General features: G+C 36.9%; 1 protein-coding gene across 2 annotated transcripts; it reads right to left on the bottom strand.

Moving 5' to 3' along the window:
- Positions 1-1,568: 1,568 nt before the first annotated feature.
- On the bottom strand, positions 1,569-27,866 carry epas1a (endothelial PAS domain protein 1a). 2 transcript variants are annotated; one of them, XM_051914842.1, is made up of 16 exons: positions 27,558-27,866; positions 21,153-21,343; positions 17,642-17,793; positions 17,430-17,514; positions 14,209-14,327; positions 13,914-14,116; positions 11,506-11,612; positions 8,771-8,918; positions 8,476-8,693; positions 7,406-7,608; positions 6,913-7,023; positions 5,328-5,740; positions 4,072-4,198; positions 3,863-3,977; positions 3,612-3,767; positions 1,569-3,022 (listed from the first exon to the last, which is right to left on the bottom strand). In XM_051914842.1, the coding sequence occupies exons 1-16, from the start codon at positions 27,581-27,583 to the stop codon at positions 2,871-2,873; spliced, it is 2,526 nt and encodes an 841-aa protein (XP_051770802.1). In that variant the 5' UTR covers positions 27,584-27,866; the 3' UTR covers positions 1,569-2,870. The 2 variants fall into 2 exon arrangements, with proteins under 2 accessions (XP_051770802.1, XP_051770803.1); XM_051914843.1 differs by having other exon boundaries at positions 3,863-3,974.

Raw genomic sequence — 27,866 nt, 5'->3', positions numbered from 1 at the left:
TCACCTTTTGATTATTATTGTTGCCTCTATGTGTCTGATTTTTAATTTCCAACCTATTTGGGGTTCATTTTAAGCCAGCCATATAGTCATTTTTAAACAAGAGTTGGGTTAAATAAAACTACCCAGCAGGTTGTGCAAACATTTAACCCAACCGCTGGGTTAAAACAACCCAATAGCTGGGTTTGTCCATTTTCAACCCAACTTGGGTTGTTTTTAACCCAGCATTTTTTAGAGTGTGGGAAAGGTTCTATATGGTGCCAATAAAGAACCTTTATTTTTAAGAGCGTGTGTCCTTGATCCACATATAATATGAATACCTATCAATTTCATGCAGCCTGTATATTTTTGTTTTATCAGTGCTCTTAGGTTTCCTCCACTCCCAGAAGCATTCGATAGGAAGTGTTTGCCTTTTCAGTGTTTAAATATTTATTCCTTATATGGTCATTTGTGTATTTTGGCGCTACACATTTGTTTGCGGCCAACAGTATCATGGTCTTGTGGGATACAGAGGCCAGGATCGGAATGTTCCTGTAGCCTAATTGTTATGTCATTAAAAACAAGTTAATTTTCTGTATCTCCTGCCATTTCTTTTGGCTTGCTTGAACATTCTTGAATTCCTATAAGCCAGGGTGATTAATCATATGCATAAGCCGTTGCAATGATAATGTAAATTTGCTGGTGTGAATTGTTTTAGAAAATATTATGCTGCATAAATGTGCTGATAAACATCAATTTATTATCCTTTTTCCATAATAATCACTAATTTAATACTAATTACTCACATGTATATGAGGCTCACTAAACCAGGGTGGCGTTTCTCAAAAGCGTTGTAAGCCTAGTAGATCATTGAACCATTGCAACCAATGGTCTCGACGATCAACTTAGCTAACAATGTTTTTGAGAAACGCAGCCCAGATCCATAATCCAGCCCTGAATGTATTAATGTTCATTTTCATAAACAAGTGTGTGTGGTCAATCAGTGGAAGTCTATAAGAACTGTATCAGTGGGAAGACTGAGCAGATCCTGTATCTCTCATCATTTATATAAATAGAAGCCGTAATGACAATAGAGCCTGGCAAAGAAGGACATTATTGAAACATCTTGGTTGCAGGACACTTGGCACACTTTTTATTGCCTTTTTTCCATATCACGTATTTCATTAGGTATCATTCGAAAGCTTAAACATGCAAAATTCATCCTGTGAAAACCGTTGCATACATAGAAACGGTACTTCAGCATTCAGTGGACTCAATTTTTGTGATATCAATTTCAAATTTGGAACATAACTTTGTAGACATATGGCTTTGATTTTCTAGCCATTTTAGAGTTCAAATTATTTAGTAAAATATATATTTTGTATAAAATTAAAAATGTTTAGTTACATTTGCTTTACAGTAAAGCTAAACTGCTATACCTTTTACACTTTCATTTTTTTGAAGCTGCTTCTACTTCTGCAATAATCTACTGAGTGTCATGCAGTCATGAATTACAACCATTTAAGTTCAGATCAATTTTCAAAAAGGAGGGTGACAGGTGAGGATCATGGGAAAAAATAAGCTGACAATGATTTGCAAGTAGCACCATTTAGGTTTTAATTTGCTTTGGACATAATGCAATCTTTCATATCTTTTAATGCTACAAAGAAAGACTGGAATACAAATGCTTGTTACTTTAAACGACTATCCTGAGAATAAACAACCACAGACTCTCTCAAAAGCTATAAGATAAAATTAGCTTTATATATTTTGTTAAGAAACACACAGAAACCCCAGAGTATCACAAGAAGGTGATACACAAAATACAAAATCTAATAACCTTAAATTACCATATATATATATATATATATATATATATATATATATATATACATACATATATATATATATATATACTGTAATTGAGAAAGCTACAGATTCATCTCTGTCTACCAATAGGTAGATAAGACCGAGTACCAAGGCACTTTTGAACACCAAATACAAACATTTTTCACGTGTACAGAGATCCAGAGCATAGAACTCTGACCTAATTTAGACACAATAGATATGTTTGTATAAGAAAATAATATTTGAATTTACAGTTCAGTTTTCAAAGAAAGAAGATGAGAGATATTTTAAAGAATGGTTAGTGTTTGGTGGGCCTTAGAAGATGGCTAAGACACACCACTATACTGGGGCGTTTTGGTCTTCCATTAGCATCTTTTAAAATAAAGTGCTTTACATGACAGAAACTATACATTTAATACAGCATTTTTGTCATTATGATTGTGTTGAGGGGAATGTAGGGGAAAGCTGAGGCATAAGATTCCACTACTAATGGATTCTAAACGGGAAAACAGACACATTTCCAAGCGACACAGTTTTACGCCACATTTGTTGCTGGTACAAATTCGAAGCTTATATTTAAGGCAATAGTTTTTGCAAAACATTTAACTCTCTTTGATTTATACAAACACAGTATTTGTATACCAAGCTCCATGAATAAGTTACAAATTAAACTACCATTTAAACTCTATATGATATTATATTTTTTATATGCTCTAGTTAGTTGATATTCATATACATATTAAATTCTGCAACAGTGAATCTGGTAAATCTGACCATAAATGTTAAGAACACTTAGCATCTGAAGGCACAAGACAATATTAGAGTCTAAGATAGTAGCACAGAACGTGGTACGTCCCAACACATTCTAAACAAGTAACAATCTGATTTTTCAAATATATATTAAAATATCACACAGATGTTAAAGGAAAATGTACAAATAGGTCTAAATAAAGGCTGATAATACATGCGTACAAGACAAAAGCATATATAGACAAAGTTGGGATGAAAACACATTGGGTGAATGGATCACTGAAGAAGCTCTGAGTCTACTTGGACTGGTCCAAGGCTCTCAGAAGGTCTCTGCCCTGAAGCAGATGCAAGTTTCCCTGTAGAGGCACGTTTACCTCGCAGTCATATCTTGTCAGCTCTGGCAGACAGTACAAGTCAAAGGATGGGCCCAACAGTTGACTTATCATGCCTGTCGAAAATAAAAGAGACCTGTGACTCAAATGTCACATAGATAAACACCCAGTTGGTCCAATTTGGGTCTGTTCTTCACACAAATCCATTGTATGACTTCAGAAATTTGAAATATATACACTACTGTTTAAAAGTTTAGGGTCAGTATTTTTTTTTTCAAATCAGCATATTAGAATGATTTCTGAAAGACATTGAAGACTGGAGTAATTGCCACCACAGGAATAAATTACATTTTAAAATATAATAAAATGGAAAATTAAGTTGTAATAATATTTCACAATATTGCTGTTTTTACTGTATTTTTCATCAAATAATTGCAGCCTTGGTGAGCAGAAAAGACTTTCTTTTCAAAAACATCAAAAAAATTTACCAACCCCAAACTATTGAACAGTTTGGCATGAACATTCTCCTAAACATCTCTTTTTGTGTTCCACAGAATAAAAAAAACAAACAGGTTTGGAATGATATGAGGGGAGAGTAAATCTCTTTGATGCTGCCAAGATATGAATCATGAGATATATTGGAAATATTTGTGAATATTGAAGTGTTGGTAATATTTTGGTTTGTTGTAAGGGCTGGTGACTGACCTGAGTGTTTGTGTGAAGGCATCATGTGGTATTGTCTGTTACTGGGAGAGCAGAATGACTCTGTGAAATGCTGTTTAAGGTCATCTGAGGTCCCTTTGAGAGATTGACTCCAGCTGTGACGAGAAACCAATCCATTTTGCATGCATGGAAATTTATCTGTGAAAAAGGAACAATGGAGTGTGTAAATTTGGCTATAGAAAAAGTAGAAACAACTAAAGATAGTCAGAGAGAGAGAGAGAGAGCTGATGTACCTGTGAGCACACTCGTGCTGAGAGACTTTCTGACAGAGAAGGCGCAGCTGTCGACGTTCATCGTCTTCATCCTTTTTCGCATTCCATCTGCAGACTTGTGAGGGGGTACCACCTGCTGAACACACATGCCAATTTGAAATTCTGTCTTTGGTATCACTATATAAACTTAACTCATTTCCATTAGTCTACAGTGAGCTCTGAGAGCTTACCTTTGGAATATCTGAGAAAGAGCACGATGAACCAAACTCTGACGGCCACTTCCGTTTGAAGTTGTTGAGGAGAGCGATCTGCCCCACACTCATGCCCTTCTGTACAGGGGCAAAGCTCTCAAAAAACCTAAAAAAAGCAAGAACAATTAAATCCATCAGTGAACATAATGACCCTTGTTATAGTACACTACTGTGCAATAGTTTGGTGTCAATATGTTATTTATTTCTTTTTTTAAAAAAAATAATAGTTTTACTTATCAAGGATGCATTAAATAAAAGACTTTAGATATACAAAGACAGCACACCCATTTTACTATGAATGGGAGAAAGCTTTGTCTACACCGTAATAAATTACATTTTAAAATATATTCAAATAGAAAACAGTTGCAATTATATTTCACAATAACTGTTTTTACTGTATTTTTAATCAAATAAATGGTGAGCAAAAGAGACTTTCAAAAATATTTGAATGTTAGTGTATGTATCAAAAACAATATAATCAAAACAATATTCTTGGTAAAGCTTTGGAACAATATTTTTTTATTGTGGAAGTTGCTATACAACTAAGTAATTTTAATGAAAATTAACTTACTGAATTTACTGAAAAGTTCACCTTTTCCCGTAAATCTTTGATATATTTATGGTAGGAAATTTACAAAATATCTTCATGGAACATGATCTTTACTTAAAATCCTAATTATTTTTGGCATAAAAGAAAAATCAATAATTTTGACCCATACAATGTATTGTTGGCCATTGCTACAAATATACCCTGTGCGACTTATGACTGGTTTTGTGGTCCAGGGTCACAAATGGGTCTTTTTACATAAAAATATATAATTGCCTGTATATTTGGTTGCCCTTACATCAAAAAGGCTTAAAACCCTGTTCAGCTGTCTGCTTGACTTACACTGATAGACTGTTCAGCATTAAAAATTTGTTTGCAACAACATATTTGCACATTGGTGTTCTTTTCTTTCATGGATTTGCATGCTAATTTGTGATTTTTCTAGACTTGATTCTCAAACTCAGAAACAGAATGGACTGAAACTCACAAACAGAATGGTCGCAATGACAAAGCAACTCTGATGCAGCATTTTACTTGCATAGAAGATTACTTGAAACTTTAACACAATTCTTTTGCTTCCTTGCAAAGGCATTTCCTTCTGGAAGTCCTAATCTAGTTAATCATTAATGTCTAGTTCATGTATTGCAAAATAAAATGCATGTGTAAGGGAATGATGAACTCTGTTCACCTTTGCTGTGGCAGTGCAGCAGTGAAACTGCATGTTTGTCTTGGATCTGCTGTGTTTCTGTCATCCATGCATCCAATATCTGTGCGTTCGTACTGTGAGGGTGGGTCAGGAGGCCACTGAAGACTCTGTCTACCCTCTTCAGAAGAGAGAGGGACGTTTGGTGCGGTTTGGTAAGGCTGCACATGAGCCGTGTCTGGACACGTGTTAGGACTGCTTTTGTTGACAGGAGGGAATGGACTCAGGGGCTGGAAGAGGTCAGCTACACTGCTGAAGCTGTGCTGGAGGGCTGTGCTCAGGCCTGGACTTGTGTCAGGCACCGGCTCCTCCAGACAAATGGGGTGCAGCTGGAAGTCTTCACCGTCCATTGGGATATATGGAGCAAGAGTCTCCAGGTCCAGATCGCTCAGGTCCAACTGCACACAGTTAGATATCATGTCAACCAAATATTCATTTAAAACAGTTGATGAGAAAACAAAAACAAAAAACACTTGCAATGTTTTTAGAAGAAGAAAAATGCTGAATGAATTGGTTCAAATAATAGTATGTCAGGAATTTGGGTGAAAGAGCTGATATCATACAATACTGCTGAAATGTTTGTCGGTAACACATTAAAAAAATACAGTAAATGGTAATATAGTCAAATATTATTACAATTTAAAATATCTGTTTTCTATTTAATGTACTTTAAAATACAATTTATTCCTGTAATGGCAAAGCTATTTTTAGCAGCCATTTCTCCAGTCTTCAGTGTCACATGATCCTTCAGAAATCATTCTAATATGCTCAAGAAATATTTCTTATTATTAATGTTGAAAACAGATGTGCTGCTTAATATTTCTCTGGAATACATTTGTTATACATTTTTTCAGGATTCTTTGATGAATAGAAAGGTCAAAAGAACAACACGTGGTTACACTTTATTTTAAAGTGACGTAGTTACATTGTACTTACTCACATAAGTACTGAGTAATATTAATTAACTACATGTACTTATTATAGAGTTACGGTTTAGGTTTGGTTTAGGGTTAGTTACTTGTAAATATGCATAATTTACTGTAATTACTATAGTAAGTACATGAGGTAACATGCAGCTATGTCACCTTAAAATAAAGCGTTACCCAACATGTATTTGAAATAATTTTTTTGTAACATTGTAAAATTCTTTACTGTCACTTTTGACCAATTTAATGCATCCTTGCTGAATAAAAGTATTAATTACTTTTAAATAAATATGTAGTAGTGTATATGTGATTAATCAGCCATATCCATAATGTAAATTTAATATTACTGTACATCTTGCATCTGCACAGACACTGAAGTGAACGAACAAGTGAACTTAAAGTTACAAGCTAGTCAAAATGTGCAAGTCACACTGTTAAAGAGTTGTCTGACAAGTCTTTTGTTCATTATCATTAATTCAAAATAAATTTTTGTTTACTAAAATTGTATTCCATTTTATTCACATTTTTATCAAAGACAAAGACTATGACTGAAACTGTGTTAAAAAAAAGAACACTGGGATAGAATTTTGATGTAATGTGAACTATTACGGATGAAATGCTTGCAAGTATTGTACTTCACTCACCTGGGACTCAGTGGGATTTGTTGCTACAGATTCAGGAGTAAATAGCTTCTCTGTCAGCTCCACCTTCAGATCACACTCTCCACTGCCACAGTAATCTACTGGACTGCTAGGCTGCAGACAAACACATGAAACCACTTAAACACACCATCATGTTAAATAAATCATAATTACACCACTATTTAAAGAGGTCATATTAGGAGGAAACCAATTTCCCTTGATCTTTTGAGATTACAATGTACTATGAAAACATACTGTTTAAAAAATTTAATTGTTTCAATATAGAAATCTTAAAAATACAGCAAAACAATTCTTTTAAAGGTTCAGAGAGCAGGTCATAAAAGACCATGAGAACTAAATGATGGCTGTTTTTGACATTTAAAACAATATACCACATGTAAAAAAAAAAAAAAAAAAAAAAAAAATTAAAAAATGATGATAAGACTCTAGTGTCAGCCTGTCATAGTGAGAGAGACCAGATGAGAATGGGACGTACTGTAGAACATCTGCTGCAGCCACTCAAGCAGGGTGTGGTACAGGGTGTGCACTTGCCCACAGGAGGCACCTGGGGTACGCTGAAGGTAGAGGGCATGCTGGACAGGTTTCTATCAGGACTGCCCTCAGGGGGTGTGTCCACAACCCACGATGGAAGCTTGGTGGACTTGGAGAAGTACGTCGGTTCATCAAACTCTGGCCTTTCTGCAAATGCATTGCACACAGCAACAAGTCAAACGATGCCTCTGAAGTTACAGTTCAACATGTGGGATAAATATAACTGAAATAAGATGCAATGTCACAGAACTACTGCATAAAGAGCCAAGGAAGATCAACTAACAGTGGATAGATACACCTTAAACAACACAATGTGCAAAAGTTTGGTGCTCACCATGATCTGGCTCATTTTCAGAGTGAGAGTTACATGAGAATAAATGGTTACATAAATAATTAGGGTGTTAAAAACAACCTCAGCCATCACCAAAGGCAATTAGAACTGTTGAAAGTGTCACTAGGTGGTTATTTCCATTCCATGCAGTGGTTTTACTTGTAAAGACATGCATTGTGATGAAAAGTGAAATTAGTATACCCATTATAGCCCTGTGGGTAGGGTAATGAAACACACAAACACTGCCTGTTGTCATCGGTAAACCTTCAAAAACACAGGTGATGTTGAAATAAAAGTTAATTTTATTATAAAAAAACGAACAAACAAAAAAATTAATTGTAATAATACAAAATTGTTTTGCTGAAGCCATTGCTAAGCCATAAGATGCTCATGTGCTGTGGAGCAGAAAGATTCAGCTTCCTTTTACGTTGTCACATATTGCGTACCCTGCAGCAAAGCCAAGCTACAGTGCCACTGAGCTACAGTACAACAACGTCTGCCGCAACTTATGACCTGGGCAGTGTATGTGTGTGATTGTGAGGTAGAGTAAGGAGAACCAAGGGAAGGAGTAAGAGTTCATGCATGCAGGATGGGAGGAGATTTGTATTCGGGGTTTGAGGATGTGAAGAGGGTGAAGGTATTGTAGGGGGAATGGTTGAAGTAGTGCCGGGTGGCGCTCTGACCAAAGTCCAGGGCAATGATGGCGTCTCCTGGCATGGGCGCTAACTGAGCTAACTCCTCAGGCTCCTCCTTGAGCTTAGTATAAAGAATGTCCTGAGCTTCTGAAACGGAGGAAGCTCCACCCTGGCTGAACAGTTCTCCCATGCTACGCATGTGGTAGGGCTTGAAAAGAGCCTCCGTCTGATCCAGCGAAAAGACGAGGGACTGCTCCTCAACAGAACTGAAATACAATAACGGCGTGAGAACAGTATCATAAGTATCAGTATCATCATTTAGTGTCATCGTTTAATATAGTACCTCAGGACGTAATTGATGCAGATGATGCACTGTGGTTGGGAGTTGCGATTGTTGTAGATGACGGTTGCCTGGGTCTCAACCCAAACGTAGCCCCCGTGCTTGGCTAGCATTCTGTACTGGCCACTCACCACTTGCCCCTTATTACAAACTGAAAAAGAAAACAGAAAAAGAGGAAATGACCTAAATTGTTACATGTAACAAATAATAAATGGATACACAATATATTTCTGCCAAATATATTTCTGCATCCAATTGATTATATATGTGTGTGTGTGTGTGTGTGTGTGTTTAAACATCCTAAACATGTAGTTAATGAAATAAAAAATAAAAGTTTAAATAAAACACTCATAATCCTCCATAACATGAAGATATTAAAGGTCATGACATCTCCATTTAGGTTCAATAGCCAGGACATTGACGTACATGTATTCAACTAATATGACTATTAACATTCTTACATTCTTACTCAGAATAAGAAATTGCACTGCAATTAAACAGCATGATTGCATCAATTTCAATGTCCATATTCAGATCTGGAGTATTAGATGGATTATTGAAGTATATTGGTAACACTTTATTTTAGGGTCTTTTAACTAGTTGCTTATTAGCATGCATATTAGTAGAATATTGGCTATTTATTAGTACTTATTAAGCACATATTAATGCCTTATTCTGCACAACCTTATTCTACATTCTTAAACCTACCCAACACCTACCTTACTAACTATTAATAAGCAGTAATATCTTACCAGTATATCTTCTAATCATAATATGACTCTATATCAGTGTTTTCGCTGTGTTTTGTGACATAAATGGCAAATAAATTATTTGATCATGCAAACTTTAACATTCTCTGTTAGACATTATTTGGGATAGGCTCTGTATCATGTAAATGACAATATAAATAGAATAACAACAAGGTTTTACAACAATAATTGGTACAATAAGGTTTTAACTACATTAGTTAACATGAACTAACAATGAACAAATCTTCTGCAGTATTTATTAATCTTAGTTCATGTTAATCTCAGCATTTACTAATACATTTTTAAGATCAAAAGTTGTATCTGTTAACATTAGTTAAATGCACTGTGAACTAACATGAACATCTTTATTAACTAACGTTAATAAATGCTGTAAGAATACATTGCTCATTGTTAGTTCATGTTAGTTCATGTTAACAAAGTAGACTTTATTGTAAAGTGTTACTGAATAGTTTTAAAATGTAACACCGTGAAAATGGCTTAAAGCTTAATACTGTCTTTGAATAAGGTCCATTACTGCAGATCATGTAAGTGTAGTCATTTTTCAAATCAAAAGATATTACTGTTAGGTAATATTCCAGGTACTTATCACTGGAAGAAGCCAGTAAAGAACACCAGAGCACTGATCTGGATTAAAGACATCAGAGGAACCAGATCAGAGGTGCTGCACACTTCAAAGGCTTGTTAGCCACTAATGCACTAGCTAATCAGGTGGGCCATCCTGAAGAAGCAAATCTGAGAGCTTTTGGGTTGTTATAGATGAAGTCAAAGGACATATAATGGGATTCAGGCCATCTACTCAGCCTCAATGCCTCATGTGGCAACAACAATCAAATCAGTTTCAAATCACATTCAAAACAAGATTTGACAGGAGCCTTTGTATACAGTGGGTTATCTTGTGGTTTAGGATGAAACTGGAAGCTGTCCATTACTGTATGCGAGGGAACTAATCTTATTGCAGCTGTACAATAAAAAAGTTTATACACTGCTTATTCCTGAGATAATACATTGGAAACATAATTAATGTAAATAAATCAATAAGTAATCAATAAAACAGATATGGATTCGCACAACTATGGAAGCCCATTTCCATCACATAAGAAAAAAAAATACTTTAGTTAATCATAATTATGGGATTAAAAAGTCTTAATTATAAGATAAAAAGTCAGAATTTATATAAAAAAAATAAAATTATGCCATAAAGCCATAATTGTGACATACTAAGTTATGACTTTTGACTACTTTTTATCTAATACTTAGGACATAATTGTGATCTTTTATTTTCTTAAGTTCTTTTTATGGCATAATTATGATTTACCAAAGCATGTGTTTTCTTCTTATGTGGCAGAAATGGGCTTCCATATTTAACATTGAATGTACTACAAAATGTAAATTGTTTCAAATGGTCTTTAAGGTTAGAACTATATGGTAGGTTTAAAAGCAAAGTGGCCGAAAATATTAAACGTAGAGTCTACGGCATCTGCTAAGCAAATAAATAAAGCAATGCAACAACCATTCAGTTTATAAATATCCCTCAACAATTCCTGGAGCCCGGCGGGACATCTGTTTCCCTCAGTCATCAAGCCCATGGGAACACCTCAGGTCTTCAAGGTTTTGAACTCAAGAAGTTTACCCATGGACAGAGATGAGAGGCATGGTTCTGTTCCAGACTGTGAGTCACTTCGGGACAAAGTCAAGATTGATTTAAAGATAGGTAAATTAGCCAAAACGGTATTCACACAATGAGCTACTGCATTGTTTCTGGTGTGCTTGCGCCAGTGTGGGAAGTGAAGGTACAGAGAAAGGAGCAAATGCAGAAAACTGAACATGAATCTACCCTATGGCTTTGTTCAGACTGGTATCTCCAATTCAAGACTGTTTAGCTGTTTCAAGTCTAAACAGAAAAAGTCTGACTTTTAATGTTTTTGTGTTTCCTGGCTTTGTTTTTGTTGGATGTAGACAGGTACTTACGATTTTGGTGGCTCTTTGTCATGCTTTCAGAATCCAAAGCATGGCAGAACTCATACACCGAACGGCCAAGAAGTTCCTCTGGTCTGTATCCGATCAGGCTGCTGACTCTGAAACACAAAGACAGATCAAGAATAAAACTAATGGAACAGTCAAAACAAAGTGTGATTGAATTAAAGCACTGAAGCCATCATTAACCAAGATGCATGACTGTTGATTACATCTAGTGAAAGCAATCGAACTTGTGCTGCTGGGAGCCAATGTAAACTCTCTGCTTAGCTTAGTGAGAACAAATGATTACAAGCAGGACCCTTGTTTATTGGAGCTATAAATCTCTCGTGCAAGAGAGTCGTACTTGTTCTGTCTGATCATTATCTTTAATGTCTGTTTTTCAACTTGCTGGATTAAAAGTCAGAACAGCACACATGTATCAACACACTGCCTCCAAAAGACAAAGGCCACATCCTCTTCTGTGTTTGAAGTGCTGTAGCAAATGCTAGATTGAAAGCAGATGTGGCTTGTCTATTAATCACAAACGCATTTGTTGCAATGCTCAATATCTTCATCATATCATTTTTTTGTGATGTTAAATACTTCATACAAACTCATGCAATTGTTATTTTTCTTCTATTTGAGTTTTTCCCTGGAGTAGCCTCCTCTCATTTCCTGTTTCAGTATGGGCTTTTAATGAACTCTGTGCGGTCAATAATAAGCCCTATTAAATGGAAGCATGCAAATATCTGACCTCAGCTGTTAACCTTCTTCACAACACATCCACTGTAGTGTAGTACAGATGGGTGACCAGGCACTCAGAGCAGCACCAGCCCCATATTGCCAGAGGACAAACTAACTTCCATGGCTTGTTATGCAAGATTTGCAAGAGAAGTCATTTGTTGCACCTTAGGAGCTTTTAAGAAATGTAGCTAATCTAACAAGAAAAGCTCATAATCACTCTTCCTTACCACACACACTGATAGCAATGCAAGTAGAAGCACAACAGAATTATGATAAGAGTTTCCAATACTGACCTTTGAAACACACACATACAGTATTAGCTGTCTAATGCTGTTTACGTGCACTCACATAAGCGCAAAATTGTTTGTTTACCAAAGATACAGTGACCTTCAATAAATTGTAAACTAGAGTTTTGATAGTCCATGTCTGGTGATCCATAAGCTACTGTACTCCTAAATGTTCACAAAATTACACTACTATTCAAAAGTTTGGGGTCAGTAAGATTTTTTTTTTATGTTTTCGAAAGAAGTCTCTTAAAGGGTTAGTTCACCCAAAAATGAAAATTATCCCACAATTTACTCACCCTCAAGCCATCCTAGGTGTATATGACTTTCTTCTTTCAGTTAAACACAGGCGGAGTTATATTAAAAAATATTCTGCCTCTTCCAAGCTTTATAATGGGAGTAAATAGTAACCAATATTTTGAAGCCCAAAAAAAAGGCATCCATCCATCATAATAGTAATCCATACGGCTCCAGGGGGTTAATAAAGGCCTTCTGAAGTGAAGCAATGCATTTTTGTAAGAAAAATATCCATATAACTTCACAAACTAAAATCACTGGCTTCCATTCGAAAGTCGATTCCGGTGGAAGAGTGAACTTTGACCTGACGCATGACGTATTGACGAACGCGAAAGGATAGAGCAAAACAAAACACCAGTCATAAATTAGAAATCTAAATCGAGAATTTTTAAAAAGAGAAATGTCGAAGGAGCTGGAGTTTGTTGCCCAGCCCTATTTGTTTGCTTCAGAAGGCCTTTATTACCCCCCTGGATGTGGGGGATGTGCTTTTTTGGGCTTCAAAATCTTGGTTACCATTCACTCCCATTATAAAGCTTGGAAGAGCCAGAATGTTTTTTTATTTTAACATAACTCCAATTGTGTTTGACTGAAAGAAGATCGTTATAGTCATACTATAACCCTTTAAGCTACCCAAGTCTGCATTTATTTGATTGAAAATGTAGTTTTGATCAATTTAATGCATCCTTGCTGAATAAAAAGTATTAATTAAAAAAACTTTTGAATGGTAGTATAAATTTTAGCAGATACACACTCATAATCTTCCAAACAATAAATACAATATGACTCATCCTGAACTACATCGATAATTGTCATATCAAATGCTATCTAGAATGAGAATGTCATTCCCTCTAAAACCACCTGCAAATCATGATTCATGACTGTAAACAAATGTAAACAAAGTCTGTGGCTAATAAAATAATGTCTATAAAATAATAAAAATAATCACAGACCCTTTGATATATCCTGCACAAACTTCCTGTCTTAATAGGAAACACTTTTGTGTCTTTTTGGGCCAACTGTACATGTGCACACACATACACACAAACACACATACACAGAATGCATTCATACTCCAATTAGTGAACAGTCCCTTGCCTCTCATCGCAGTAGATAAACTTCATGTCCATACTGTGTCTGCTCATGAACGTCTTGCTGTCGAGAGGTGTGTCGACGTTAGAGGGGTGTGGGATCGGTGCACACAGCATGGTGACGCATGTGAGGGGTGGCTCTGAAAACCCACACAGGACTTGAGGGGGCCGGCTGCTGCACACTTGCAGATGCCCCGTGCAATGCAGCACCTGAAAGACAGAGCGGCGACGCAGTGTTTTACTTGATAGCACATGCATGTGTACACTGCATAAAGTTGTATGATATGCTTATGCATTGTTACCTTCCAGCTGGCTGATTTAAGGTTGACAGTGCGCCCTCTGTTGGTGACCGTACACTTCATCCTCATAAAGAAATCTCTGCCCGTGCTCATGTCTTTACCTCTTCTGCCATACACAGGTCCTGCCAATCAAACACCTTTTAAGATATATACTGAAAAAAAATGCATTTATAATTGACCATAGTGCTGGTCATTAAAGGGTTAGTTCACCCAAAAATGAAATTTCTGTCATTAATTACTCACTCTTGTGTCGTTCCAAACCCATAAGACCTTCTTTAATCTTCGGAACACAAATTAAGATATTTTTGATGAAATCCGAGAGAAATCCGTAATTTCCGCCATTCAAGGTCCAGAAAGGTATTAAGGACATTGTTAAAATAGTCCACGTGACTACAGTGGTGCAAACTTAATGTTATGAAGCGACGAGAATACTTTTTGTGCGCAAAAACAAAACTAAAATAACGACTTTATTCAAAAATTTCTTCTCTACCCTGTCAGACTTGTACGCAGTGAACGCAGTTCAGCGCTTCCGTGTTTACGTCCGAACGCCAGCTCAGTATTGGCCGGCTCCTGCGTCAGCATCACACGCATGCGTCGTGGTGCTCACGTGAACAGCCCCGGCCAATACTGAGCCGTCGTTCGGACATAAAACACGAAAGCACTGAACTGCGTCAAAGTCCCTTTAAGACAAGTCATTTCACTCGGCGGCCATCTTTGAAACGCCTCTTGGGCATGCAAGTGCAGCTCTTATCTCTTTGAATGGGGAAACATGAAATTCTCCAAAGCTGTTCGCCAAGCTTTTGATTAAATTTCATATTTGAAATCATCAATGAAATTCGACAACAACTATCTCATAAATTTTGTTTATAAACTCTCGAATCATGACAAAAAACTACATTTTTCAGGCTGGATGAAGTTCATGTGCATGATCAGTCCTAAGCGCGCGTCTTTATAGAGTACCTCAGGGATGACGTGTTTTTGTAGGCAAAGCCCGGAAACGAGTTAGCATTTTAGGACTTCCGGTTCCATCGCCCCGAAGTCAATGGGTTTTTTGAATGGGTTTTTGCTAAATCGCCTGAAATAAGGTCTGTGGTTAACAAAGCCTCTAAATATTTTCACGTTTGATCTATGACATAAAACACACCAGTTATAACCCGCTTGTGATTTTTTTAAACCTTTATTGTGTCTTAAAAATGGCGGTTGCTAACAAATTGCTAAAAGGGACTACTTCCTTTGGCGGGGACTTCAGACGTCATCATGACAAACAGGACATTTGGACAGCATTTCTCATGAAAAAGTGGATAAGTATTCATACACAGCGCAGATCATAATCAGCGAGCATGTTTTTAAATAAAGTTGTTTTCTAAATAAAGGAAGCTTGGTGGTGGTGACCTTGATCTGTGACCATGGTGTGCTGTAGTCCGTTTATAGCCTACTGTTAGCTTTTTATATCTGACGACTTTATTTAGGCTTCAAAATGTATAAATGTTGTGTTAACTTGTAAAGATTATCTTGATAGACAAAACGTGTAAGTGTCATAACCCTTTGTTAAACACAGAGCTTATTTTTTGCGATTTTCCAAAAGTCTATGGGAAAAATGCACTGGGTTTCGATCGAGGGAACCCGTGCGCCGCTAACTTCCGGGTTGGCCTACAAAAACACGTCATCCCTGAGGTACTCTATAGGAAGCGTGCGTCTGACTGTTTCTATAGGAACCTGAGCTTCTAGCTGCAGTGACGCGATGACTTTACCATTAGGCGATTGGCTCTTATTTAGAAGGCGAAGCTTATTCCGCCATATTGCGCGTTGCACTTTCTCCCATTCATAATAATACGAGTGAACCGTCTTTCTATATATAAAGTCTTTGACTGCGTTCACTGCGTCAAATGCGTACAAGACTGACAGGGTAGAGAAGAGATTGTTGAATAAAGTCATTATTTTTGTTTTGTTTTTGCGCACAAAAAGTATTCTCGTTACTTAATAACATTAAGGTTGAACCACTGTAGTCCCGTTGACTATTTTAACAATGTCTTTACTACTTTTCTGGACATTGAAGGACGGTAATTACATTGTTTTCTATGGGGGATAAAAAAGAAAAAATTGTGTTCCAAAGATGAATGAAGGTCTTACGGGTTTGGAACGACATGAGGGTGAGTAATTAATGACATAAATTTCATTTTTTGGGTGAACTAACCCTTTAAACTTTTTTCTAGCACATTCAGAGGACTTTGGTCTGTCAATGGGTTGTGGACGCCAGGTGCAAAGTTCAACCAAAGCTAAATCAGTCTGTCGAAACCTTAACTACAGTATTGCATAGATATTATCTCCAAGTGGCCAATGAAATGGCAAGAAAATTACGTCATTTGCTCAAGAGCTCTAAACAGGTCAGGTGACAGGCTCATGAAAGATAGAGGAAGAGACAGTGAGAGACAGATAAAAACAGATGAGGAGGAAGATTTTCTGTGGGGAAGGCCCACTTACTCTCATTCTGAGTATGTGTCTGTGAGCAAGCAAACACTGCTACATGACAGCAACAGAAACAGTAATTAACAGAAACTACTTGAGCTAGAGTAAAGGCCAAGTTCACACCAAGTTTGGTGTGAATAAATGACATGAAAGCATAACAATTCACAAGCTATGTTTAGCACCGAAACTATTCAAATCAAGCCTGCTGAATTCCTGTCATCGTCTGAAATAAATACGGATACTGTATTAATTCTGAATGAATTCTTGCCCTGGCTATAGTCCCGAATAGTCCAGAAACAAAATGAACGAATGAAAATAATAAAACTGAGTAAAACAATTCCTCTTGTTTATGAGACTGGATTAGTCCAATATGTATATGTGTTGACAGGGTTTACAGGCGTACTGTAAAATAAAAGTAATATTAATATTATTATTATTTTACAGTGAAATAATATTACTACAATAGTAATATAGTTCTTATTTTGTTCAGGACTACAGGACTATGACTACGCTTTACACTGTGGTCTATAGTGTGAAGCTGGGTAAAAAAGTGGATTTGTCTTCACAGGAACCACCACAAGAACGTACAAAATGTAACATCATGACTGTGATAAGTGCACTCAGATAAGGACATCTCCATGGCAAATTATTCCCAGAGATAAAGAGGACTAGGAGATTCTGCCATTTTGGTATTAAAGGCAACCGTGTATCCAAAATTAAAAAAAAAATCAACATACTTCTGGGAAAATTGTTCTCACCTGATTTGACATTGAGATTCTCTCTGATTTCTTCATGATCGCAGGGGTGTGTGAAGTCAAAGATACTGTGGCCTGTCAGTTCCACCTGATCACATTTTGTAAGGGAAGTCAAATTAAATGCTCAGCCACTATAACTGAAGTAACAGAAGGCTTTTATAGGTTTTCTCTTTGTAATTATTCTGAAAGAATAAAGGAAATGAGGTGAAGCTCACCTGCGTAAGGCCCATAAATTTACTGACATTTTCTGAAAGGAATATCATGTCCCCATCTGATGTTACCACAGCAACAAAGCCTTCCAGAGACTTCAGATATAGACTGTCCATCTGGCTGTCATCCTGGTACCGGGTTTGTTGGACTGTGCGGCCTGCGACAAAACATTAGTATGTACTTAGTATGCGTGTACAATGTAAAATTCTGTCTTTTTTGTAATTTACACAGGCAAATAATCAAAACAAACTCAAATCGAAAGTTATGGAACAATCACACACTCTTACACAAACATTGACTCATATCCTGTAGCATTTAGCTTCACAAAATCTAAACATCTCAGATTCAATTAAACAAACTTATTTATCGAATTAAATTCACATACTAACATGGAATAAAAACAAGCTATTCAGCTGATCAGCAAAGAGGGGAAGTTTGAGGTACACAATGCCATGAAAAGCATCAACAACTTGTGAAAATAATTAAAGCGAGGCTCCATGCTGTGAGTTTCATGTCTGCTTCCCTGCAGATAAGATGTCCTCCCCTGCTCATTCAGATCAGGCACTGAGGTCCCGAGCACTGAGGCTTTGACCCCGCTCAGACATCAGCACTGTGTGTCCGCATTGTGTGTTTGGGTATCAGCAGGTGGTCCATGTCTGCGCTCCCACCTCAAGCCTCACTGCATTCGTTCTGGTGCTATAAATACTTCACTGTGATGTCTTACTTCTCTGGCTCTCAGCCAAACCCAAGAACTCACAATTTTCTGCCTCTGTCCATCTCTATTAGAATCATTTAGGCCTTTTCTGGTTGTAAACAAGGTTCTCTGAGAGTCTTGCTCTTTCATGTCTCAGAAAGTTACAGTATGTTTCATTTAGGTTTGTTTAAGTTCAAATGTTTGATGTCAGTAAGATTTTTTATTAATGAATTCATCAAGGACAGATTAAACTGGTCAAAAGTGAAGGCATTTTATAATGTTAGAAATGTTAAAAAGGCATTTATAATGTTAGAAAGATTTTTATTTCAAATAACTGCTGTTCTTTTGAACTTTCTATTCATCGAAGAATACTGAAAATGTTTTTAATATTGATAATAAGAAATGTCTTGAGCAGCAAATCAGCATATTAGAATGATTTCTGAAGGATCATGTGACACTGGAGTATTGATACTAAAAATTCAGCTTTGCAATCACACAATAAATATCAGTTTAAAATATATTAAAATAGAAAACAGTTATTTTAAATTGCAATAATATTTCACAACAATACCCTTTTACTGTAAAATGCAGCCTTGGTGAAAAAAAACAAACTTACTAACCCCAAACATTTGAACGATAGTGTAAGTGATACGATTATTTACAGTAAGAGCATGGGGCTATACATTTAATGTGTCTAGCTCAAATCAATTGGTCTCGAAAGAATTTGATGATAAATGTTTGAACTCATATTGAAATTTGAGAACAATCTGTGACATTTTTAGTCTTTAAATAAAAAATTAGAAAATCTGATTAGCTGGAGACTTGCTTTGCTTTACATTTAAGCTCATTGCTGTCTCGGAGAAACAACTGAGATGTTGAATAATATAATTTGTGAATTGAGAGACAATCCTCTTCTAATACTATTCTAATACTGTTGAATTGTCCTTTACAGAACTTCCTGTTGAAAACTGGGCCATTTAAAAATGAGACACAAAAGAGAAGCAAGAGATTTCAGTTCATGTCTCCATTTGCTAACAATTCCATCTTACCGCTGTCTAGGAGAAACAACTAAGTTGTTAAAGAGATATGAGTTGTGATTTTTCATTTTGACAGGAGATGATCCTCTTTGGTTCATCTGTCCTGGGCCATTTGTTAATGAGGGTTCAAAGATTTATATCTTCAGAAGGACTTTGCTGGAATTTCAGGAAATAATATGATCAGTGTTCAACCAATGACACCTTTGAGGTAAGTTCAAAATGGCAGAAAGATCAAGACTGAGATTTGGTTCAGATGAGAATCATAACGGCCCTGTCCCAAATGGAACCCTAAGCCCTCACAATCTTACTCCGAGTCCACATGTAATGGTGCTCTGACTGTCGGGTAGAAGTCTGCCGCGGAGCTTGCGAACTTGGCAAAAGCGTGCATCGAGCTGCAAAGGGGGTGCTCATGAGCACCCTTCTGAAACCTACAATGACAAACGGGACACGCTACGGTCTCAGACACACGCACGCAGCGGCCATTGTAAGTTCACAAGATCGCAATTGCACATGAAGTGTGCCGTTATGGACAGGGCCAACCGCTTTAACACCTATAAGTGATATTGTGACTTTATGACTATACAGTTGTGAGTCCCATACACCTCATTGAACATATAGCTTTATTCAGCTTCTGGTTTTATAATCGAGTGACCTACAGTATCAAAGGTCAAAACAGAACATCCAGGAAGATATACAGCACGTTGAATATCACAAGCCGACCTGCAGGGCGCCAACACAGAAATTACTGTTGCTAAGAAAAGAGTGTGAGAAGAATTCACAGAAAACAATACCACTAGCAGCCCCTAATTACCCCACACCTCGCTATCTTTCTCTTTCCCTGTTTCTCCACATACATCGATCTTCCCCCACCCACTTCCACATCACACACGCACATATTCATCACCAGATTCCATCTCTTCCCTTTTCATTGTTTAATCCTCTCTCTCTCTCAGAGACATGCACACATACTGTACACATGTATGTGCGTCAGGACTGGAGTCTGGAAACAATGTGCAGTGTTCTTTGTCTGTCTTCCTGCATTTCTTATTGTATATATTAAGGAGTACAGGACATCTCATGGACCTACCCAACCCAACTTCACTGACACATAAACATGTTTACTTGAATGAGGACACACCACAGACCTCTTTTGTGTGGGCTAATTATAATAACTACAAACCAACCTTTTTGCATTTTTAGTATAAAACAACAGCATTTTATTCATAAATCATCTTTCCAAATGAAGACATCCCCAAACGCAGGTTTGGACAGACATGAAGAACAGCTCAAAAGTTTGGGGTTACTTTTATTCAGCAAGCATTAAACTGATTAAAAGTGACAGACATTTATAATATTAAAGCTGCAGTCCGTAAGTTTTGCCTTTTTGTCGCCATCTCTGTTCGAAACCTGCAATTGCAGTTATTTGCGGAATTATCATCTTTACGTGGGTTGTGCATCGGTACGGCTCCTCGGCGTTTTTGATCAAATAAATGCAGCCTTAGTGAGCAGAAGAGACTTCAAAAACATTTAAAAAATCTGAACAGTAGATTCAGTAAATTTGGAAATAATATACAAAACCATTTTCACAGCAATATGTAAAGCAGCTACCAAGGTGACAACATACAGCACTTCCTGTTAGACATCCTCATCAGCAAGTTTAAAGTTTTTCAGGATTACAATCTCGACCATCAAAAATATAAGCCAAAATTGCGATAGAATCACAATAATAAGAAAACCAACAGATACAATGACAATGTGCACATAAATTTTTGTGTAGCTGTGTACCTGAGTTGAAGAGTTTGCGTGTGCGCAGGAAGCTGATAGCTAGTCTCATGATGGAGGCTTTGTCCAGGTGCGAGCTGATGCTGTGGGGTAACGGCAGCTGATGGGCCAGCTCATAGAACACCTCTGTCTCCTTACTGCGCCTGCAGCGTGCTGCATCACGAGACTTTTCCTTGCGCCTTTCTGAAGGGTGCCTGGAAAACAGAAGAGGCTGATGAAAACAACACATAGCCTATAGGCTGATCTTCAGCTTAGACACTGTATGCAGTCAATGTTTTTAAATTGGTGAATAGAGAGAGATATACTCACATACAGTAAATGTACATTACATTATTTATTGTTCATTTTTATGTGGGAAGGACAATAAAACAATGAACTTTAATCTTCATTGAAGATAACTATCGTCTTTTTGTTGGTCACAAGGGAAATATCGTGGGCAAAGAAAGTCTATTGTTTATTAACAAAAAATGAAGCATTGCTCACACAAGGGTCACTTCTAAACGAAGCAGCTTTTTATTGGTCAACATGGCAAATTTGTGTGCCAAAGTTCACCAAATGTGAATCTGATGTGAAATCTGTGGGGTCCTCATGCAAAATTCTGGATTCACACTGAAAAGATTATTGGATTTCGCCTGTGAAGTTACACTTGCAAAGGTAAATGTGATTATAATATACTTTAAGACCAAACAAAAATTGGCGAAAGTCAGGAGACACCCAGTTGAAGGCCCCATTTTAGGAGCTATAAGCCTGCTTCCCAATCTCAGACTGACAAACTGCCAGGTTTTTGGTCAAGTTTGGGTCCATTTTTAATAAAAGTAAATAATTTTATCAATCATTTTGAGCATACTTTTTGTGGACAAGCACAAAAGTGCAATGTTGCTCCTCCTTGAGTCAAAGCAAAAGCATTGCAAAACCACACCTGTGAGAATCTGTGCAACAGGCTTTTAATCTAAGTTTACTCACTCGCAGAGGAAAAAAAATTGAGTCATTGCAGGTTCAAGAAGAGTTCGTTCTTAAAATTTGACACCGATAAATTAAATATCAGTCAAATCGGGCCGGGTCAGGTCAGGTCACAGGGCTGGGCCCATGCAGATGTCTATCTTGAGCTTGTTAGTACATGTTATACAGTATAATCTGACAGTAAAGTGACAGTTATGTACACTACCATTCAAAAGTTTGGGGATTTTTTAAATAGTTTTGAAAGAAGTCTCTTCTGCTCACCAAGGCTGCATTTATTTCATCAAAAATACAGTAAAAACAGTAATATTGTGAAATATTCTTACAATTTAAAGTAACAGTTTTCTAATTTAATATACTTTAAAATGTAATTTATTCCTGTGATGCAAAGCTGAATTTTCAGCAGCCATTACTCCAGTCTTCAATGTCACATGACCCTTCAGAAATCACTCAAATATGCTGATTTGGTGCTAAATAAACATTTTTTTTATTATTATCAATTTTAAAAACAGTGGTGCTGCTTAATATTTTTGCTAAAACCATGATTAAGAAAGCATGATGAATAGAAAGTTCAAAAGAACAGCATTTACTTGAAATAGAATTATTTTGTAAGATTATAAACGTCTTTACAGTCACTTTTGATCAATTTAATGCATATTTCTTTGCTGAATAAAAGTACTTTCTTTAAAAAAACAAAACAAAAAAACAATCTTACTGACCCCAAACTTTTAAATGGTAGTGTATGAGAGTTGACAAAATGCAATGCAGCATATGCTTCTGTAAATTAGTCCATATAGCATTCTATCTATAACCATACAGCTTAAAAGGACAGTTCACCCAAAAATGTAAATGTAAAAGTGAAAGGAAAAAAATAAGAATGTTTTGAACGTTTATCTTGGCAGGTGAAAGATTTCTGCGGTTTGTGGCTTGCCAGTGTGTGAAATAGAGTGTGGCAGAGAGAAGTGAACTCTCAATGGCCTCTGAGTGTGGTGTGCCACCCTCACAACAAAAACCAAGCCACAGCACTGTTTGTTGGCGAAACACCACAAGTGCTCTCTAATGCGTCACATATGATAACACACTAAAACATATACCAACACACGACACGTGGCCTGTGTGCAGCACTAAGTTTCAGTGTCTGTGGGAGGCTGATGCTGAGACCAGGATCTAGTTGTGTAATTCCAGTAGCAGCCTCCCAGTGTGGGTCCCCTATTCCCCGGCTCAGGTCAGCCCGGGTCTGGGAGTGTTTGTAAAATGTGCACAGCGTGGTGCGGGGGTGCGGGAATGTGATAATCGGCCCTCTATTATACAGCTGCATATTTGGTGACCATAACATGCCCCCTTTCTGCCCTCCTATTTTCAGAAAAAAAAAAAAAATGTAATTGTAATAGTAACTATATATTCTTCTCACAGAAAATGGCTGATCGTTTTTACTCAGATGTCAAACCATTGGGACTTAACATTAATTTTCTGTCTGCTTTTTCTCAGGGCTAAATGAGGAATGGCAACTTCCATTTCAACCCAACTGCTTACTGCTTTCTGTCTCTAACCATAAATGAAACCCCATCAGGTCTTAATGAGGAGAAATCAAGTGCAGCTCTAAAAATACAGACACAATGGTTAAAAAAAAGGGGAAAGATAATGCAGACTCATAGAATTCACATGTTCAATACATTCAATTGTGGGGAAAAAGGAGAAATTGTTTTCCTTGACATCAGCACAATGTCCTCCCAGAGTCTGAGCGCTTATACAATCAATTATATAAGCAATTTACAGTTATAGAGAACTTAAAGTTCTACGCAATAAAACACTAATGAAATGATGATTATGCAATCTACCAGACAATCTCTAACACTATCTGCCCTTTTACAAAATGCTCTAATTTCTTATCATTTCCTGGAAACTGTCCAACTCTTAAATTCACGCAAATGTCAAACATATGTCAAGAAGGACATTTTAATAGAAGGGCATTTAAGTACAAAAGATAGCAGACAAACTGCATTGTATATGTACAATTTATATCTGCACTAATGCATTAAAAATAACAACAAATTGTTGCTCACTGTAAAATTTGCACAATGCAACATTGCGCTTGACTTCAACACTGCACACTGTTCCCTCATTCTGAAAGTCTGACATGCATGGCAAACCATTAACCTACCAGACAACATTATAAACTAAAATAGAAACTAAACTTCTGTGCCAGAGAAACCAGATGGATCTCTTGAGCTTAAAAGTAGTTACGCTATCAATGCCAGAAATTTCACTTCATTTACATTTCAGAACTGAACAAATCTATAATAAATCAATATCACACAAGCAAGAGCAAGTTCAATAAACTAGAAGTTGAGTAACTTACATTTTAGAAACAATCTTACCAGTTATGTTCATCCGTCAACAAAAATAGTTCTTTACAAAGCCAAAACAGAATAAACTTCTGCACATCTTCAAGCAAACACACCATAGTAAAGTTTCGCTCTAAATGAATCTGTATTTTAAACTAATCGGTTGACTCAATGACTCACTTATAAAGACAGTAGTTATAAGCTACTTGTTTTATTCCCGAATAAATCAGTGTTCCAAATGAATTGGTTGAGTGAATGACTCAATGAAAAAGACTGTCACTTGTCACCACCTACTGGCATATTGATGTAATCTACCTGTTGATGGTTAAAACGCTTAAAAAACCCATCAGTATTATGTATATTGCCCATAACTGTTTAGACTTGATTTACAATAACAACAATATATAATACACATCATTCCAGTGGTTTTGTTATAAAAACCACTATATAGAAAGCACTTCTCTCAAAGCCAGCTGGAATCAGTAACCATCACCCAATGTGTGAACTCCTATCTTATTTTTTTAGTAACACAATCCAGATCTACACTGCCCAAACACCCCTTGGATGTGAGCTGAGCATAAAGGTTTATCTCTCTGCTGAGATGTAGTTTTTACAAACCCTCTGGCCTCATTCTAACTGGATTCAATCTCTCAAATGAAGGGGAGTTGTGTCCTCTGCCCTCTACTAGGCTACTGAGTTCTGTTCCCACACAGTCCAGCTGCTGACCTCAACCCCCAGCTACGCTGCAAACGCTTTCGACATTAGCTGGCTAAACAACTTCTGAATTAGAGATGTGCTACAGGTCAAGGTAGCCTGAAGACAGAGGCCTGCTGGCCGTTTTCACTTCTCAGTCCTCTCTTTTGTGATCTTTTCACCTTTTGTGGCATTACTAGAACAAAATAACAAGACCGACAGATATGTAGCCACTCCCGTCTGTTCTCAACATGCAGTGTTCTTTACATTAAAAGTGTCAATCAGGCTTTCAACAGGTAGCTGACACGAGAATAGTCTGTATTTCAGCGAGAGATCTTAAGGGAGATTTTAAGAGCTGTCACAATTCCTAAAGTGCACATAACGACCTAGCAAACACAATGGCAAGACCGCTGAAACTATCACCTATTGCCTCGGGCGTCATCACGCACAACCAAGGCAAAACCTGTCAAAGCGAGCAGATCATGTGATTAGCAGGCCGATGTGAACCCATTCCTCCCTCTATCTCTCTCTGCATCTCCCCTCTCAACCAGATTAGGACAGAGTTCACAGAAAGCCAAAAGCCAGACTGTACAGAGCGGCCATTCACTACAGATAATCCTATTTTCCCTAACCTCAAAGAGATGGCCAACCTTTAGTTTTCCAACTAATAACAAGTGAAAGATTCAGTGTTAAACAGAATATGATAAGTGAACCCAGGGTGTCATATTACATATGTATTATATTGCATATTCCTTCTTTGCAGCAAGCTTTGATGGATGCCATTAAAACAGCACACTTAAATGATTACATTACCCCACCGGCACCAATTACAAAAGACATCACAGTAAATCACAGTGTTAATGAAACACTTGTAGAGCAGGTTAAACAAACCAGATAAGAGATAAGAATCGGATAAAGTCATGGAAGTAACCAGAGCAGGGACACATCATGGCCTGTTCACGCTGTCCATGAATTAAAAAGAGAGGTGAGCCCTGATCTGATAACCTCAGTTTCAATTGGAACATTACGTTCCTGTTAACAAGCCACCAAGAACCACACTGAGGAACATAAACCCCATCTTCAATATGCCTTAGGCACCAGAGAGCCAGTGCTGGTTTATTTTACCACCAAATCAATATGCTGATTCTGGCAACATCTGAATTTAGAATGTCATCCATGCAGATCACCAAGTCACAATTTACACCATGCAACAAATGCATTTTTTTAATGATCGATAGATATTCTTATATGGGTTTGTATCTTGGAGTATAAAGACATTTGAGTGACCGGGGGAGGAACAGTGAAAGATAGGGCTCAGTATCTGGGTAGAGCATTGAAATGGGATTTAATTAGGTCATGTCATAATTAGGTATGCTGTTATTTACCTGATAGATACAAACTGTACAAATACTGTTTGCAAAATAACAATAAATGTAATATTTATCGTTAATTATGTATTATATTAAATTATGTATTAGTGTAATAGTTGAGATCAAACTGACAATTATCAGAAGTAGTTGGTGAACTACAGACTAAAAAGACAAAACACTTTTTCATAATGTTTGCACTACTTCATGTTTACCTTTTCTTCTAAATTTCGCAGGATCATCACAATCTTTGAAAAAAATAATTAGTTTACTCAGGTTGGAGAAAATATCACAATAACTATAACTCTGAAATAAATATTAATATTTTAAACAAATGTCAAAAAAAATATTAAACTTTAGTTTAATTGCTGCCTTCATTTTTAAGTTCAATGCACTCTTTTGACCACTTAATTACTAAAAAAAAAAAAAAAAAAAAAAAGAGCTTTAGAAACTTATTGTCAGACCTCATTGCGCATTTTTATTCTCAGTCTCTGAGGATTTTTTTTTTTTTTTTTTTTTAAATAAACTAGTTTGTTTTGTTTTGTTTTATATTATGAATGCATATTGCACACGTCCAATCGTGATTACAACATAATTATTTTTATCCAATATTTTTAACTCGTATGTATAGGCTATTGAGATACAGTAAGTGTGTCATTCGTTGTCGTTTCTTAGTAGCAATACAACTCTGGTGATGACATGTTAATAACTTTTCAAGTCATTTATATGAGTCCATTAACAAGAGCGAGCCAAAAATAGGATCCGCGCGCACCTCTCCAATATCAAGTCCTGAGAAACTAAAATTGCGGGGGAGATTATGTAAAAAGGTTATTTATAAAAGGGGGAAATATCAGTTCAAATACAACACCAGTACTATTATGAATCCTTTAATCCGATACGGCTCAGATTTGTTAAAACAGACGTTTATTCCGCTCTGATGCCAGTGTCATTGCAAATCTCACCTGAGATTCTCAAATCAAGCTAAAACAACTTGAGTCATACATAACTGATAGTTCACGGTATAAAAATGATTTCTGGCGCCTTACCTTTTTTTCTCTCTGTCGGCTGTCATGATGCGCCTATGCTGAAGACAACCTTGTCCTGCGTATAATGAATTCACTTAACTTTTCCAAAAAAGAAAAACTTTAAACGCGTATTTTCTCACAGATGCTTTTATTTTGTTATTTCTCCTCCGTAATCTCATGACATTTCCAGTAATGACCGGAGCAGTTAGTGCAGTCTCAGAACACTGCCGAGGATCGCACTACCTCTCCAGAGTGACACTGACTGACCGGATGCTGGTAAAGAGCTCGTGAGCGCCACTCCTGTGCTGCGCGTGCTATCAGCACTCTGTG

The sequence above is a fragment of the Ctenopharyngodon idella genome, chromosome 12, assembly GCF_019924925.1.
Source record: "Ctenopharyngodon idella isolate HZGC_01 chromosome 12, HZGC01, whole genome shotgun sequence".
NCBI lineage: Eukaryota > Metazoa > Chordata > Actinopteri > Cypriniformes > Xenocyprididae > Ctenopharyngodon > Ctenopharyngodon idella.
This window is presented reverse-complemented; position numbering and strand designations above follow the sequence as displayed.